This window comes from Haliaeetus albicilla, chromosome 18 (genome assembly GCF_947461875.1).
Source record: "Haliaeetus albicilla chromosome 18, bHalAlb1.1, whole genome shotgun sequence".
Classification (NCBI taxonomy): Eukaryota; Metazoa; Chordata; class Aves; order Accipitriformes; family Accipitridae; genus Haliaeetus; species Haliaeetus albicilla.
The window spans coordinates 2,464,719-2,483,597 of NC_091500.1; the positions used below are offsets into that span (position 1 = coordinate 2,464,719).

At 40.6% G+C, this 18,879-nt stretch overlaps 1 protein-coding gene across 13 annotated transcripts in view; it reads left to right on the plus strand.

Moving 5' to 3' along the window:
• HMBOX1 (homeobox containing 1) overlaps positions 1-18,879 on the plus strand; it is a 112,476-nt gene that overhangs the window by 54,111 nt on the left and 39,486 nt on the right. For all 13 annotated transcript variants that reach the window (XM_069805520.1, XM_069805522.1, XM_069805518.1 and 10 more), the window contains exons 3-4: positions 6,905-7,384; positions 9,354-9,439. In XM_069805520.1, the coding sequence (XP_069661621.1) occupies positions 6,905-7,384; positions 9,354-9,439 (566 nt within the window). The remainder of the gene's footprint in view (positions 1-6,904; positions 7,385-9,353; positions 9,440-18,879) is intronic.

An 18,879-nucleotide genomic window follows, 5' to 3' on the forward strand; every position in this document is an offset into this window, starting at 1 on the left:
CTGTGAATAAAAGGAGATGCATTTGTTCAGTAAGAACAGAAAAGGCCAAAGCTTGAATTTCGGAAAACTAGATAGTGTTATGCCCTAAACACCCCAATTTTGTTCCAGCAGTGCCTTAGAACTGCACTTGATGGGTCACAGTGTTTGCCACTGAACGTGTGTGCATGGTGTGCACTCCTTACTTTGTGATATATGTCAAACGCTCTGTTTGTGGAACAGCTATAGCTCAGAATGGAAGTCCCTCTTGAGCATGTTGTAAGAACCAGCTGCTTCCTTTGGGATGGGTAACGGTGGGTGAGATACAGAAAAGGAAGGAGGAGTGAATGAAACTTAGCTTGGGTCCTTGGATCTCATAAAAATGTATGGAGAGAGAAACAAGCTTGCATAATACAAAGCATGGTTAAAAAATTAACGGACTGAGCAGCTGGAAGTAGTTTCTTTGTAGTCACTGGTTCTGATAGAAAGCATCCGGAGCGGTAGTTCATGTGAATTAGGTTGTCGAGCATCAGGCTGGTTGATAAGCAAATTATATTGCCTTTGGAAATAGCAATGCCATCCTTAATACCCATTTTTGCTTGCTGTCTAGCCCAGAGACCTCACGTAGAAAGGAAACGTAGCAGCCCAGTCATACCGAACAAGGATCCCTACACTGGTGCGTGGTCTGGGGACTGGGCATGCAGAGCCAGCACAGCCGCTCTCTCTGCTGTGTTTTTAATAGCTGGAGGACATCCATCTCCACAGTTACTCAGATAGGAGTTCTCACTAGTACTATATGCACATACACACAGGAAAAAACCTGGCGGGCTAAGGAGTTCAAGCTGTGAGAAAGACTGTGATAGTTAAAACACTTGTTTAGTTAACTACTTGTAGAAGGTAATCTTTTTGCTATATACTTTGAGATAACCTACTTCAGCTGAAAAGCCACAACTTTACCTTGTGATTTTGCTATTCCATTTAAAGGAAGACATTCAATGACACCAAGAAAGTGCGTGTTATGTTGCAATAAATGATGGTGCTATACAAGATAAGATTACAGATTCTGGAGATACTGTTAATGGGACAGTGTAGTGCTGTTACGGTCCTACCCTGGACCAGCAGTATATGCCATATGTCAATGAAGGGTAGAAGTTGGCATCTCTCTCTATCCTGTTCGCCACAGTTGATGTGACTTTATCAGAATCATTCTTAAACCAATTACCAGACCTAGGATCCTGTTCTGAACACTTTGGCTCTAGCCCACATCAATATTATGCAGATTATATCAAATAGAGGTCTTATATCAAAAAGCGCAACTGGTTTTGTAAGTCTTGAGCTTTGCAGAGATTATTAGATAAAGCAGTGATGAATTTTAATGGAAATTTGGAAAAGGACCTCTGCAGAAGAGGAGCTTTTCAGCGATGCTAGAGTACTTCCTACTCATGTACAGTGGGTAGAAGAGTGGAAGAAATTATTTCTTGTGATCACTAAAGAGTCCAGAGCCATTTTGTCAAGTGTTAGAGGTGTTAAGGCTGGTTTCTGGCCTTATTCCCAAATGGGTAATTGAATTGCTTTGAACTTCTGCAAGTTCAATTGGACATGGGCTTAGCTCATAGCTGTTTTTATGGGATTATTCTGCTGTGTTCCCTCATCTAGAAAGTTAGTGTCAGGTAAATGATTCTTGTATCTGTGTGGGCCTGGGTCATGATAGTAAGTGAGAAAACCTTGCTGTGTTTTTCCTTACTTTTCTCTATGAGATGCAGGAAAATAAGGGAAGAGAACACCTCTGTATCAGGAATACCCATGGCTACGTACCCCTGCTCAAGATGAGTACTTTCAAAGTGGGGAGGGAGTCCCATATCTAAAGGGTGAAATTCAATAAAAAAGAGGCTAAATAAGTCTTGGTGGTATGACAAGGAAAAGCAATGGTATTGAGAGCAGTTATGCCCCTAAACAGCCTTCACTCCAGAAAGTGGTGTTCAGGTGAAAAAGAGTGATGCTGCATCTGGCTGGTTGAGACCGGCTGGTTATTTTATATCTGTCCATTTGGGAGGGAAAATAAGTTCTTTTTTATTTAGCTCCTTATGGTTCTCCCTTCAATCTGATACTCAGGTACCTCAGGTTCCTTTTGGATGAGCCACGAAAGATAAGCATGAAATTTTAATGCTTTATAGATACCAAGAGTCAGTACGTGGAATTGGTCCATCTCACTTGGGGTGTGACTGCCACCTTAATGTAAGAAATGTAAATATGTTTGATACTTTAAGCTACCTTTTTTTTCTGTCAGGATCTAAATAAACTTGATTCATTTTAAGGGCCAGATTCAGTTGTTAAAAAATTGGTCAATGTTAGTTTTGAGCTTAATTAGTACTTTGCAGAGGTCTTGCTTTCAGAATTTCAGGGGGAAAAATGCATGACAATTCTGCCTTGGTTGGCTCTCTTTTTCTGATATCTCCCCAAGGAAATTTGACAGCCCATTGTAACTGGTGAGAGTTTTGCTAACTGATCAGAAGATAGAGCATGTGATTATAAACTAAGATCTGCTAGTGTTGAGGATATTTTGCTACACTGGCAGCAAAGTTTGCCAAAGTTTTGACTACAGCAAAGCAGTTGATCCACAGTCTTTGTTCTCAGGAAAAGTATTTGCTAGCTTTGTTTTCTCCTGCACACCCCTAACCATTCTGCTTGTCCCTATCTTATTTTACTTCTTATTACTTTTGCAGTTGATTGTATTTCACAAGGAAAAAGAGGGGGGAAGCAAATGGAATTATAGCTAGCCAGAGGAGTTCTGGAGGATAAGAGGCTCTTACAGCAATATGGGGGGGATGAAGTAGTGGAGAATATCCATTAATTAATGAGGTGAATGAAATTGTGATGATTCTAAAATGGCTGATTTACTTAACTGCTTTGTAAATTGATCTTTAAACAGGGTAAGTTTATTAAAATATTTTAAAAAGGGAAAATAACTGAAGCCCTGCTAGAATAACAGTTCTAAATAATGTTACTGTAGTTATTCATTAAAAAGCAGTAGATAGTTGGCAATGTTGGAACATGTTCAATAATACCACATTTTGCAATATTTGTTTAGGGTATTTAATGGAAAATTCCTTGTTCTTGCAGTTGTTTTCCATATATAAACTCACTCAGAAGCATTGTTTCTAGATCCTATGGTTTTGTAGACAAGCACATCAAAATGTGAATAGGAGTTCAAAATCAAGAAGGCCAGTAAAGAAGTATGTCAGATGCAATATATGCTGTGTATGTAAGCAAAAGCAAGGCAGGTTTTAGATCTGTATATGACATTAGTGAGACCAGCAGTGAGATACTGTGTCTGATTTTGGTGTTCTTATCTTCTTAAGCATTGCAAAATTATACAGAAGTTGTCTAAAAGGGTTGGAGGGCTAGAAGAATATTTTCCATGGAGAGACAGACAAATCATTGATTTTGTTTTTGGTTTTTTTTTTTCAAATTGCCAACTTTTTTCCAGTGATGGTGTTAAACATAGTATAATGGACTTAATTTGACAGTAGGTTTGCTACTCCTAGATTACTTTCTGCAGCCCACAGATATAACAGGACTCGGTAGAACACAAGTTGAAGTCATCAAATATCTTATTCTTACGACAGAGGACGGCCTTGTCCAGCAGTCCTTGCATCCCTGTGCGATGGAAATTACTGCATGTACACAGCAGGTCCCCGCTGCATCAAAGTGGGACACATTGGAGGCCAGAGCACTTTCCCACATGGAGCCATGTACGACAGAAGCTTGACCATTTCTTTTGCATCTTGAGAACACTGCAGTTCATTATCTGTGATTCACCAAAGGATACTTAGGATTCACTAAAGGATTGTGTGTAATTCACCAGAGGAGATTAATTTGGCCTGAAGAACCCAGATCTAGCAGCTCAGCCCTGACATTTTAGAGAAATTAGGAATCACACCCAAATTTTAAAGGAAATTACTGGCCATGGCCACAAACTGCTGCAGGAAATGATAAGTTCTGTGTTGCTTGACATTTTTGAAACCATCTGGAAAGTCATGCTTTTGTCAGATGCGAGTTTTTCGGTTCACGAGGCTAGAAGGTCAAAAGTTTTGGGTTTCTAGGTCTGTGACAAATGGGAGATTAAACTAGATAATCTAAAGTATGTTTTAGTATTAAATGTTGAAGAGTCAGTTAAGTAGGAATTTGAGTAGAGGTAATTCTGGATGGAGGTTGTGGTTCATTAAATTCCCCAGTTCAACAAAGTACTTGAGCACATGAAACTTGGTGTTGACAGATAAATGATCCAGCAAATGGTGACATTAGAAATACAGGTAAGGAATGCCAAAAATGGGTTTATCTCTAAGGAAAGGCAAGCTGGCATATCTAGTGAAAACATCTCAAGGCCAGATGTTTAAGAAGCAATTTTCTACTTTAAAACCATGCTACTTGGACCTGACATAGGGGGCTTTCAGGGTGTACAGCAGTTTGTGGTATGAGTGAGTAAGTCAGTGTGACACTTCTCTTTTCACAAAGCTTGGAGAAAAGGACTGAGCAGCCCTGCCTCCCCCAACACAGAGGCCAAACCTAGAACACAATGTCTGTTTCCAAATGCTCCTTGTCAAGCTCTGAACGTCTCAGTCTGAGATGCAACTTCCAAATTTTAGTTGTTACAATTCCAGTCAGTTGCCAGTCTACTGCTGCATTGGCTGCTGTGTCCTCCTTTTAGTAGAATAATCTGGGTGCTTGTCTTCTAAAATTTAAAATGGCTTGTACGTTTTCAGTAATCAATTGTCCAAAGGACAGCACATTCCTGTTGGACTGAAGCACTTATATGGCTGTAGTCAGTCTGTCTTCTCACATAGTCATTTTCTTGGATGGGAGTCATCCCCTTGCATTGTCCTGCTTCCTCCTCCCACCTGCACACTGTTGAAACAATGAAAAGGGCTCAATAGTTGCTTGATGAAGCCAAAGATAAGAGCTGCTTCTTATTTCTGTATTTTCCAGGCTGCAGATGCCATTTTTGTGGATTCATGCATCCTGGCTTTGTAGCACCATGTATGTAGCAGCTACACTCTAGCTACAGCTGTGCTAAGCAAGCCAGTTCTCTGTGCTGTTCTTCAGCCCCAAGGCCACTTGGCCACATCCATACTACCAGACGTTCTTAGCCTTGATACCGAGTGGCTGCATCCAGCCAGAGTGTTTGTGGTTTCTGCTCCATGCAGAATCTTGAAAAAAGCCTGCAGATTGGTCAGGAGTGCACTGGTTGTGCTGGACCAAAACTGTGCCAAAGACAGTTACAATGATTTAATAATGCTGCAGATGATGGTGTGGAGATGCTACGGTGCCTCTTCCTGGGCACTATTTAATTTGCTAGTATTGACATGGCTATACCCTCTGACTCAAGGACAGACCTGTTACCATTGCTTAGTCAGGTCTGTGTTGTGAGATGTTACTCCTCTGAAGAGAGTCCCTTGCTGCACCCCCAAAACCTGTGGGCTTGGTTTACTGTGTTTCATGTATTTGACAAAAAGACTAAATGCAGCAATTGAAAAAGTTTTGTCACTCTGTGGCTCCTGTTGGGGATTTCTCTGTGCCAATGCAGAAATGGAAATGAGGAGTGATCTTCAAAATTTGTGGAGAGAAGTAGGCAGCCCTGTCTCTGGAAGGTCTAGCATAATCATGACATCCATCATCCCTCTTTTGGTTTTCATAGGGTCCTTGGAACTCTTACTTGACTTTCCCGAGGCTGCTGTTTGCCTGCTCTCACTTGTAGGGATTGTACTTTAGCTCTGTCATGTCTCCTGGAGTCTGAGTGATCTCTTCACCCTGCTCTCATGCAGGAATTGTAATAAACCCTTGACTCATAAGAAGATTCACAAGAAGGATGGAAAATGCCTTGATCTCTTTGCCAAGTTCTGTCTGCCCTCCATCTGCCATCCCTTCTTCTCAAGATATTGAGTTCTGAAGGAGGTGATCTTGTCATTTGTATGCTATTTGGATCTATAGTGAGGAGACTTAGGAAGGAAGAGAGATTAAGGGAGCATATTGTGATTTTTCAGTTCCATTTCTGGTCTTTGCAGCAAATACGTGTTCATTGTTCTGGCACTTTGGGAAGTTTAGGACTTGAAAATGCTTTTGATGAGCCACCATGATGATTGAGTTACATGAGAAGCCTGCCTTTGGAGGGGAAAAGGCTGTAGACTTATTTCTTTAAATGAAAGCTCAGTAGTAATTGGATGTGCTGCACTTTCCTTGTTAGGGCAGGCGATCTGTGACAACATTCCAGGTTCAAAAGTTACTAACTTCAGAAACGGGACTTCAGACAAATCAACTTTGGTCCTACAGGCCACTAGAATTTCCGCTAGGTGTGTTTTTATCTTCTTTTTTTCAAGGTAGCAACAAAAAGTTAGGGCAACTTGAACTCTTTGTATTTAAGATTCGAAAGAGTTGAGAGTCATAAATCTCATGTCATAACTGGTTAAAACTTCTCCAGAAAAACTCAGCGTCTGGCCTTGACCTAACAGTTTTGGAATCTGGGACTTCTGTCTCATGCATACTTACAGTGGGCAAAAATTTGTCTGAAATCAAGTTGCAGCCTTAATTACTGAGCAACCACTGTCTCTCTGTAGCAGTGGTTTATCAAAAGCAAAAGGGTACTAACTGCAGGTTTATTATAGAAGGTGTAGGGAATGCTAGTAGAAGAGAGAAGTGCTATTTGACTACTTCAAAAAAAATAAGCCCTTTTGCTACATAGTGAGACTAGCATTCATGGGACGTTGCCTGCTGAGTTTGTTTGGAGGTGGACTTTTGGGCTGTCAGCTCTGTCATGTGTGTGACCTAAAGTTTTGGACCAGAATTGATCTTCACTGCAGGTGAGGTACTTTCCATGCACCACAGAGACCTATTGAACTGAAGTATTTGCTTTTATATTTTACCTTGTTTTCAGTCTGCTGGAAACCATGTCTCACTACACAGACGAACCAAGATTTACCATAGAGCAGATAGACCTGCTTCAGCGCCTGAGACGTACAGGAATGACCAGACATGAAATTCTCCACGCGCTGGAAACCTTGGATCGTCTTGATCAAGAGCATAGTGACAAATTTGGAAGAAGGTCTAGCTACGGAGGTGGTTCCTACAGCAACAGTACCAACAATGTCCCAGCATCTTCCTCTACAGCCACAGCTTCAACACAGACCCAGCATTCTGGGATGTCCCCATCACCAAGCAACAGTTACGACACCTCCCCACAGCCTTGCACTACTAATCAGAACGGGAGGGAGAGTAACGAGAGGTTGTCTGCATTCAACGGGAAGATGTCACCTACCCGCTACCCACTTGCAAACAGCTTGGCTCAAAGGTCGTACAGTTTTGAAGCTTCTGAAGAGGACTTGGACATTGATGACAAAGTGGAGGAACTGATGAGGTTAGTAGAAGTCTTTGTAAAAAGTTTGGAAAGTCAGAGTGAGAAGTCCCTCAGAAGAAATCTGCATGTTGGAGTACTGCTGTAGTAGTGATAAGTATTATCAAGAAAGCAGGAACTACTTTAGACAGCTGTTCTCCTGCTAGTTCCCTAATGGTCACTATCTGAGTACCTCTCACCTGCCTCTTAGTCTTGTGTAGTGAACCTCTGGCTGTGTGGGGGTATCCCACAGTCTGTTTTACTGTCAAAATATTTTTTCCCATGCTGTACCAAAAATTGAAATTGATGTTAGTACACTAATTTTCCGCCCTACTCTTACTCAGAAGACTTCTGACTGAGTGTCAATTCACATGGCTCCTCCTCCACTACTTCATACCAGTTGTATTTCCTTCCATATATAGGAGGAGTAGGGAATCTGCTTGGTTAATGCTTTCCACTGGGATCTGCAGAGCATGTATGTTATCTGTTTATAGTTTGTGGCAAGGGCTGACTCTCTAAGATTTGCACAGTGTGCAGATTGGCATAGGAAAACACAAATAATAAAGAAGAAGCAGAAGTCTTCAGTGAGAGCCAGTTGTGGTGGGTTTTTTTTCCAGACTGACCTTCCTTTACTTTTAGCAGCTTCCTTTTCAGCATTATGGCAAAGATGAAAAGAGGGGATTATACGACTGAGGATGAAAGTCGAGAGTCAGTGGGCTTGATAGCAAAAAGAAGTAAGAGGAAAGGCCAAATGTCTCAAAACAATTTTGGTCATAATGTTGGAATGTCTTTTTTTTCCCCCAAATTTGCAACATTAATGAAGTACCTATGAGAGAACTAGGGTCCATAAGCTCCAGGATAAAAATATGTTTGCAGTAGTTTGGAGATTTAGGGTAAAGGTGTGCCTTTTGGGGGAGAGGATTAGAGATGAGCAGTAAGAAAAAGTTGATCAACTTCATTTACTGTTGGCTGCAGGATAATGGAGTAATGCAGGAAGGTGGTGAGTATAGCAGTATGCTGGAGTTCCCATTGCTGAAGTTCAGTCGTTCCTTTGAGTTTTGGGTTCCTATGCAATAAGTCTCAGGTAGTGCTTTTAGTGCTTATTTAAACTGAAACTACTTTTATTTGCAGGCATATGGAAGATGAGTGTTGGGTACAGAAATAAAAATGAACCCACAACATAGCATTTATTTTGCATTTACATTTGCAAGCTTGAATCTGCCTTGAATGCTGCTGGGGCAGGAGGGGAGAAGGGGAAGGGAAATTACCAAATGATAAAGCCTAGTAAAGTTGGGTTTTAATCGTCTGCCCTTCTCAGGAAGGGAGGGAAGAAGAGGAGGGAAAAGTATGAGTTTACTGCAATTGAAATTTGCTGCATATCACAGTCCCTGTGCAACCTCCAAATTATTTTCTTTTTAGCACAGTTTTGGTCCCTTCTGAACTATCTTTGCACACCTTGTAAAAATCATACAAAGGCTTTAAATAACTGGCACTTGTTCAGTCAGTGCAAGCTGTGGACTAAGGAGGTAGGGGTGGGGGGATAGAGGTTGCAAAATCTTTTCTTCTTTGGGTCTGTTCCTTGAAAGGTTGGAGAAGGCTTGTGTATGTATATTCATTTGTGTGGCTAACCATGCAGACCCTGCTATCCTTTATTTTTTATTTTTGTGCCTCATTTTTATGACTGAGGTTTTTATGCTGGTATGAGAGATTTATTCATCCCTGTGTAATGAAACTTTGTACATTCCATATGGCAGTGCTGCACCTAATATGAATTATATAGGACATGAGTCATCCATTCTCCTGCTAGGGTACTTTGATCAAACGTGACACTTGTTAAAAGAAGTGTCCACCAGTGAGGCACTTTGACTATTTTAATGCCTGCCTTCCCCACTCCTTGTCCCCTAAATAAAGGAAATAAAGCCATTTTGCATCTTCAAAGTGCACTTTGGTCTGTCCGTTTTTTTGTGTGTTCTTTTGTTTTTTGTTTTGATAGGAGGGACAGCAGTGTGATAAAGGAGGAAATCAAAGCCTTCCTAGCCAATCGGAGAATTTCCCAAGCAGTTGTTGCACAGGTAACAGGTAAGAGCTCAGGGAGTCCTTTCTTCATTTTGGGAAACTGTGTCTAACTGCCTATCTGTGCACAGTGCAGATGTTGGAATATTGCTTGGCTTTCTGCATTGCAGTGCAGATCTGTCAGCTTAGTCATGATAATGTATGCCTTTGATTTAAGACCCATTGTCCCGCACATCATGGAACTTCCCCAGTGAATCACTTTTTCTTTTTTTCTTTTTTTGTGGCTTGTGCTAGCAGATTTTATTTTACAGCATTATAATAAGCCCGAAGTTCTTATCTTAAAATGAAAACGGTTTTCCTTAATTCTTAAATTGTTTGTTGAGTGTGGCATAGATGTGTATCTGCATCTCTGTGTACGAAGCGAGAGAGATATAATATGTATTTATATTATAAAATATATGTGAATAGTCAGGAGACACAGCTATAGCTGGTATCACTACATCCAGGAGTCAGATTATGATAGTTTGAAGTTTTTCAATCATTTGCCTTTGAGGCACGATTAATGAAAATCAGATGTGAGGTTGAGGGGATGACCATATTAGCTCAGATTTTACCTAGAAGGAGGAATAGTTCTCTTTTTGCCCTCTACCCTGTGCCTTGTCTCTTTCACATTCGAGTGACAAGTGAACAGACTGCAGGGATACCACTTCTTCCTTGGGTGTGTTCCAGAGATTTACACAAAAAGTAACAAAGTCTTGCTGCTCCTCCATGGAGTGGGGTGCTATTAGTCCTCCTTTACAGGCTCGCGCTGCTTGTCCGGAGCAGCGTAGCTGGTAGTATATTTAGAATCATAGAGTCATTTAGGTTGGAAAAGACCTTTATGATCGAGTCCAACCGTTAACCTAGCACTGCCAAGCCCACCACTAAACCATGTCCCTAAGCACCACGTCTACATGTCTTTTAAACACCCCCAGGGATGGTGACTCCACCACTTCTCTGGGCAGCCTGTTCCAGAGCTTGACAACCCTTTCCGTGAAGACATTTTTCCTAATATCCAATCTAAACCTCCCCTGGCGAAACTCGGGACCATTTCTTCTCGTCCTATCACTTGCTACCTGGGAGAAGAGACCGACCCCCACCTGGCTACACCCTCCTTTCAGGTAGTTGTAGAGAGCGGTAAGGTCTCCCCTCAGCCTCCTTTTCTCCAGACTAAACCACCCCAGTTCCCTCAGCCGTTCCTCATAAGACTTGTGCTCTAGACCCTTCACCAGCTTCGTTGTTCTTCTTTGGACACGCTCCAGCATCCAGATGAAGACTCGATGATAAAATACAGATAGCTCAATCCCATGTTATACCTATAACACTCATTTTTTAACTCAAGCTTGAATATAGATCTTGAAATAGATCGTTTTTAAGGTTTCTTGATGACTGGGAAAGCCAAACTAGCAGGAGGGAAGTTGTTCTTTTATGATATTTCCAGTACTTGAAATCTCATAACAACCCATCTGTCTACAACATCTGGATTTGCAGACATGCTAGCAGTTGAGGTAGGCAGGCAGAAACGGTGCTTGAGCCATGGAGCCAGGAATTCCTTCCACGTCTCCACTCCTCTCTGTGTTCTTGAGCAAAATTACTTGTCCTTCCCTGGTTTCAATTCCATCTGTAAAATCATGAGATTAACATTTTGTATAACTCTAAGGAATGTTATTAGCCTTATCAGATGTTAGCACTAGTACTTAAAAAATTAAATGCTAAGTCTAGTTGCTCAAATTGTACCTGAACTCTGAAGTTTTGGTAGTTAGTGGGTCACTCCCCTACTTTTGTGCAGTCCTTGCCTGAATATAGTCCTGGAATAACCCATCTCTGAATTAACCTCTGTATAGCACCCTTCACATCTACCAGCAAGCCAAACTAGCTTCCCCTTCAATAGAAATAATGCAAAGAGGAAACAATTGCAGAGAAAGAGTCTTCCCAAAACAAGCCATAATTTCATTTTTGGTCAGTGGCGCTACTGCATGCAGGACTGTTGAATCAGAATCACCACACCAAATCTAAGACAGAGTCTGTATCACTAAAAGGAGCTGATCTAATTATATTTAGCTAGGTGTCTCAGTGCATGTCTTGATACCACTGCAGGCAGACTGTAGGAAAGTCAAGACTGGTCTCTTCACACCTGATCATTTTGCTCCTTCATCCTCAACCTACTCGCTTGGATTTCAGTTGCTAAAGTCATTAAGTTGGCATTTAGCCTTTGGGAGTTCTCATTGTTTGCCAGGCTGTTCCTCCTGTAAGTAAATGACACCATCCACTTCATAAATGGTTGACTAAGTTTCACACTCATCCCACTCAACCTACCTGCGTAATATGGCAGGGAATCCAGAACATACACAGTGATCAGAGAAAATATTACTAGATATCTCTTTCAAGCCTGTCAGTGGGACAGAACGAAGACTGAACTAATGGCACTGTGTTATTACCTTGTTTTCGAGCCAAAACAATGGGAAACCAGGTAGATCTAAAGGCTAAATGGCTACATTCTTTTGAAGCTCACCCAGTAGTGTTTTCATGGACCTTTCAAATAAGAAAAGACAGTGGTACTTTGCACATGATGCAGTTTCTCAAGCAGAGATAGCTGTAAGGCTTGTGCTACACTGTGATGCACCAGTCTCTTCCTCCACTACCCTTTGCAGCTGAACTGTGTTATCCTCCATATGCTTGGTGGGAAGGTCTACAGGAGCTGATTCGTTTTAAATATAACCCATAGCCTTGTGTAAGCAGATGCATAGTACTTATGTGCCACTATTAAGTATGTAGTTATGGCTTATCTGAAAGAAATAGTAAATCTCAAAGAGATGTTTGAAGGGACCAGATTAAAGAGTGTGCTGAACACTACCAGGGAAAAACATCAGCTTCCTTTCAAAAGCACGGTATGGTGAAGAGTGACTGAAAATAGCTCGGGACAGAGATCCAGAGCAGAAAGCACGTGTCCTAGGGCTCTCACTTCCAGAGTTGTCTTAGGCCTGATGAGTGCTAGTTGACTTGTGTATTCTTCAGATGTATCCAGCATCCCTTCCCATTCATCAGTGAAACGGGCTCTCAAGGAAGGCCTGGAAACCACTTTTGGTTCATTAAAAAAGCAGTCTGCATAGACAGAGGTAATGCTTTGCAGAATGTATGATCCCAAACGGTATCATCTCAGCATTTACAGACTTAGTCTTATTGATAAAGCTGTTCTGTAAATAATTCAGTAAACAAGAGGAAAAATAGATTAATAAAATCCAAAGAGTGGTTAGTAGCAAATGGCATAGAGGAGGATCCTAAGAGTGAAATGATACCTTTCCAAAATACTGTTCAGGCTCCAGTGATCCTTGTCTCAGGGTCCTCTTTATTTTTTTGCACATCAGGGTGGCAGCCTATTCTGGCCAATGAAGAGGCTATGAAAGAGCATGAAATGGGGCAATTCTGCAAGAACAGATCAGCAGCCCACAGAGGCTGGTGTGCTTACAGACTCCATCACCTGTCGTAGTACAAACATAGCAAGCTGTTTCTGGAGGCAGTAGGGCAGATGTTGGGCATATTTGACTTGCCCATCCACTGGCTACCACCCTGCATCAGCTGGGAAGTAATTTGTTTAATACTTGAGATAAATGCAGAATAGCATGGCCTCAGCTTTTAGTGTTCATGTCTTCTGCCCTGGGACGAGAGGCAAGAAAGAAACAAAAAATTTATGGCTGGCTCTGTCCAGGAGGAGAGTTTTTTGGCTTGCCTATCCATGCTGTCAACTTTCTCCTTTTAATCTCTGTTAAGTTCTTTACTACTCTGAAAAATTGTGTGTGTGTATGTAATGGGAGGGGAGGATGGCATGAAGAGGGGAAAGGACTAATAGTGCATCTGAACAGTGATGTTAGACCTTTAACTAGGAACCTAAAACTTTGCTTCCTTCTCTTAATTATGGCTGGGTTTGAAGGTGGCCAAATTGGATATATAAGTGATGGACTTTAGCTAAAACAATGTATTTGCATGTCTTCAGACGGCAGGTCTTGGATTAGCTCATGAGAGAGTATAATGTTTCCTCTGTGCTTATGACCGTATTTGTCCCCATTCTGTATCTTGTTGTGTTCTGTCCTTGGTGCACGAACCTCTATGGCAACTTCTGCCCCTTGAAACTTCCATTTTACCTTATTTCGCTAATTCTTCAAGCCACTTAGCATTTAATTCAAAAATGTCTTTCTCCTTTTTCTCAATTCTAATAGTGCAATGCATTTATAGAATACACATTCCTACATCCGCCACAGTCCTACAAAGCACAGGGAGCAGCCTTGTATTTACAGACTCTGCAACAGTAAATGGCTTTTCCTTCTGTTTTTCCTGTGCTGCAGCGCAAGGGGATGGGAGGTGATGGAGGGGTAGGATACGTGAGAGAGGAACATGGACCTGAAGGTTAAAGTCAGCTGTTGCAGTAGAACAGTTTTTTAGGATCTCCTAGTCTTTATAAAATGACTAGAAACTTTAAGTCATTTAGATAATGAATCTGACAGGGAAAATTAAACCTGGAAGACATTCTACAGGGCTGCCTTGTGTATCAGGAGAAGATGGCAGATTGGAAAATAGTAACAGAGTATTAAATGTTGACTTGAAAATAAAGGAATGATTGATAAGAAGCAAAAACCTAGCATAACACTTATTAGTGCTGGTCCTAAATACAGGGGCTGCTTTTTATAGAAACTTTTTTAATAGTGTCTGTAATAAGATAAACAAGAAGCACTTGGGTTGGGCTCTTTATAAATAATCTCCTACTGATAAGAAAAATGACAGTATAAACAGGAGCTAATAATAGTTCCTGCTGAATTTCCTATCTTGTTATTTGAAGCTCCTTTTAACATAGCTGCAGCTTACTCGGGGGTAGGTATTTATCCCTACATGTGGCAGGTGAGAAGCCAAATTTTTATCAACAATAATTTGAAGTCGTGTGCTGCAATTTGCTTTAATTGCCACCAGAATTGTATCTGAGTACCAAGTAAGTTATGGTCAGAAGGCAAAGGATAAAGAGATAAATGTAAACTTATTAAGAGATGCTGTCTTCTAGCTTCCAAATGTAGATGGAGGGCAGGGGAAATGTTTTCAGAAACTAACATCTTTCTCTTATGTACTACAGTAAAGGAGAGAGGGAGGAGTATACATAGATGAGCTCTTTGCAGCCTGGCTAAATGCTTTGATGGATGATGCCTCTGCAAGGTTTGGAAATAGTACCTTTTCCATTTTTTACAGTTAGGGGGTGAAGGAACAAAAAAACCCTTACTCTCCTGAGGTCACAGTGGAAGCAGTCTGTTGCAGAGCAGGAATTTGAATTCAGATTTCTCAATTCTTAGGCTAGTACCACCCATAAAAAAAAAAACACCATTAAAAAAAAAATAATCGACAACAATAAAATGCAGAGGTAATTTTTTTTTTTACATACATAGCATATAGAGCTTTCCAGTGTGCAGTTCTGCTAACCTTCCCAATTACTCTGCTTGTACAGTTGAGCCCTGTCCTACTGTCTCTGTCTTAATTGATAGGAGATCTTGAGGACTTAGCTTTATATTATGCTAAACACACACAGCATCTAGCGCAGTGGAGGGCAGCCTTGAAGTACTGCTGTAACATAAATAAAATCCCTTAAGGTTTGGAACTTACACACAGGGATGCTGAGCAAATGCAAATACAAACAAAGGGAAACTTAACTAGTTCCATTGTGAAGAGAACTCAGAAAATTACTGATCATCTGAAATGGCAAGAAGTTGGATTTTGAAAGACATTTTCCTTTTTTTAAATTTTTTTATACTCATGACAACACAGGCAAAGATTTGTTTTTCTATGATTTTGATCTTTGCAGGTTTTCTGTAAACAAGCTTTGCTAATCTCCTAAATTGATAGATGTCCTTTGCAAGCATGTTTTATATAAATCTAGGACTTTGCTTACAAACTGAAGAATTAAAACACAGTCACTTTTTTCTCCAAATCTGACGTATTCCAGGTGCTTCTAAAAATCTCTCCTGAAAGAAACATTAAAGAAATGCAAAGTAGAGTCGCTGAACAAATCTGTGAAGGTGAAAACCAGTTACCAGAGACTTGATGAATAGCGGTTTTGAGGGATATGAGCAGATTTGTACTGCAGATACCAGTTGCCTTCTCTTGAAGATGCATTTTGCCGTTTCTTTTATGTATTTGAAAGGGAAACTTTTTCCCTAAATGATTTATGTAGGAGAGAATGGGGCTGGTCAGAAGAGCATGTGTGTACTGTCATCTCCATTTTGTTTATAATTAGGAAGTGTAACCTGCTATGGGAAGGAGTGACGTGTGACACAAGAAGTCAACATTTGAATTGCTATAATCCTTTGTGATTACCACTTCTTTCTTCAGTATTTTCTGTGAGAAAAGTAGTTGTGCTCATTACAATGTGTTTGTGTCCCTGCTGATGCTGAGCCCAGAGGATGGCAGTCTTCCTTGAGGTCTGTGGTTCAGTTTGAGAGTCAATTTCCTCAAGACAGCTGGATTTTCAGTACTCCAGAGAACTTACTTCATTAATCTGCTTCTGGCAGCAGGATGATTTCTTTTTCCTGCCAGTGCAATTTCCTAAAGTAGCATGATTACAGGCAATGTGACAGGATGGTGCTGGTGGTAGTACTAGTCATTGTCCCTATGTAAAACCCACTTGAGATGCAAGAAACTGACATGACAATTTGGGGGTTTGGGTTTTTTTCATTGAAAGGAGTAGAGGATGGGTTTGTCATTAAGACATTGTAGTGGGATCTAGGAGATCTTGGATCAGTTCTGCTATGGACTTTGCATGTGACCTTGAATCAGACACGCTGTTGGAATATACAGTTTTTGGGCCTCTAAACCGAGCTGAGGTACAGATGAAAGATATTTTATATCTTAAAAAGTGGTATAGGTAGAGGAAACCTTCAAGAAGCTTAGCTGTCATTACAGATCTCTGAAACAAGGAAACAGAATAATAAAACACAGCAAAGAATGATAGGAAATGGAACTTAAAAGGGTCTTCTAGAGGTCATCCACTACATTCCTATGACCAAAACCTAGATCAGCTGCCTAAGCCATATCTGACATGTTATCTGGGTTTGCAGCATTGCTATAGAAGTCTGCTAGCCAAAGAGCAAAATGGGCTGTGGGCTTTTTGCTAATGCAAGAAAAAATGCTATGGACTGCAGTGCCGTTCATGAGATACTGTACTCAAGTAATAATGTACTGAGAATTTATAGTGCATTTGTTAAATCTGTACATCTCAGTGTCCTTTACAAAGCTCCATTTTGCTGAAGCAACTTTTATAAACTGTGAGGACTCGAAATGAGTCAAATGTGGACATGGCAATACACAGCTTGAATCTTTTGGCTCCTGTTCCTTTGCTTTGTTTTGAGCACATTGTCTGAAGTGGCTAACATCTGTACCACTTTATGACAGTATCAGGCAGCCTCTTGAGCAGAATTTGGATTTTCCGCATTTTCCGCTGTATGACTCTTGTTGAAGATACTTAATCTTTATTTATAATTTTTATCTAATAATGCTTTGCATTTTTATCTTACGTTGCTATCCAAACACTCAACAAACACTAATTCACTGCAATAAGTGTAAGTGGACTGTAGTAAACAAGTAAATTAATGGTGCTGTTACCCATTGATTAATAGGAGCCATGCAGCCAAAAGCAGTAAGACACAAACATTTGTGTCCCACAGCACTGTGTTAAAGAAATGGCTTTTATAAATCATAATGGTAGATGAAGAACTGCAAATTTTCAAAACTTGGTCTTTTCACTGGTGATCAGGCCTCTAGATTGCCTGATTTCAAGTAGACTGAAGCCTTGTTTGGGGCCAGAGAGTTTTATCAACTTAGATTGACTTCTTTTGGTATTAACTTGTATGCTTCCACAGTTACTTCATGTAAACTTGGCAGAATCTAAGATGTGTGTTTGGTTGAATAATTCTACTTCCTTAGTAGTACAAACTCAGTTATATTTCCCATTGTGGGCCCTGGGGGTAGTCCACTCTTGACTGCCCCAGCTGTTTCTGAACTCTTTCAGTTGTGGAGCAAAGGCAGTCTCTGGGAACGGGCGTTAAGAAGATCAATAGATGTACACGAAGCAAAACCAAACCAGGGTGTGTTGTGTGGGCAAAGCTCTGTTGAATAGCAGTAAGCTTCTGTACTTGAAACAAAACACACCTATCCCTTTTCCCCAGGACAATTAAAACTTCATAGGCTCTGGAATTCTCTGTAAGGAATAACAGTTAAGAGCATAAACCCTGTGATTTTAAAAATCCAGTTGGAGTAAACCCACCTGAATATGATACCTGAGAGTCAAGTCGAATCATTCTAAAGTTAACTAGCTTCAGTGTTCAATGCAAAAAAAAAAAAAAAAAAAGCATAGTAAAACCCCTGTATTAGAAGTGGTAAGACTACAGGGGGTTGTTTTTCGTGAGTTAAATATGATTATGAGATCTTATAAAACGTTGATGCATCTCAAGAGGGGAGAGGTAGTTTGGTTTCTGTGTGAAAACCAGCCTTCTACCTGCCTCAGTATTACCACCAAGCAGGTGGTGGCACAGGTGGTGTTCAGCAGTATATTGTTACTTGGAGCACCTCCTAAAACTTTAGTTCTCAGGAGAGTTTAGATGTTGTTAACCCTTTCTGATAGCTGAAGACCGTTGTGGAAAGCACAGGGAGTCCTACCTGAAGTACTGCTTCAGTTACTCAGCAAACTATATATTTTTTGATGTTTTCAAATGAATCTGCAGTTCATCTCCTAGTGCACTTTTAAACCTTTTGCTTTATTTGGTTCCTCTCCTTCTGATCACTTCTTTTCCCCTTCTGCATCGATTCTTCATTCAATGTCACGCTTTGGAAATAGCTTTATTAACTTCTAGGGGTTTTCCCCCTTTTACTGTTTTCTTAGAAGTCTTGCTTTAAAAACTCTGGAACTTTTTGTCCCTAATCTTGCCTGGATACCTAGAGCTTGAACCCTGCTTTGCTGACAGACAGCTGCCCTTCCTGTTTTGTTTTCCTAGCCGTTGTTATAGCTGCTGATAGTTGGCTTGCTCCATTTCTGGGCTGATTCAATCTATATCATATAAACTGTTTCTATGTTTATCTCCCTTCTTACTCAAGCATTGAATGATAATGATCTCCTAACTATCATTTTTGTATATATATGTGTGTGTATATATATATATATAAAAAAGTGGGTAGGGGACTTGTTCCCATTTCACGGGTGAAGAAATTTAAGAATCGGGGAAGTTGTGGGCAATTTAAGTCAGTGGTAGATTTGACTTCCCAGTTTGTACCCTCTTGGCTTGTAGGTTGATTTTGCTGGTTGCAGGATGTACCTTCAGTAAGGTCGAAAATAACAGCAGGGAGAAGTTAAAGCAGTTAGGGACAGGGTGGGGAAACTTGAATTCTCTACTTTTTCTGTGATTGAAACATTGCTAGTTCCTGGGCTTTGTAAGACAACACCT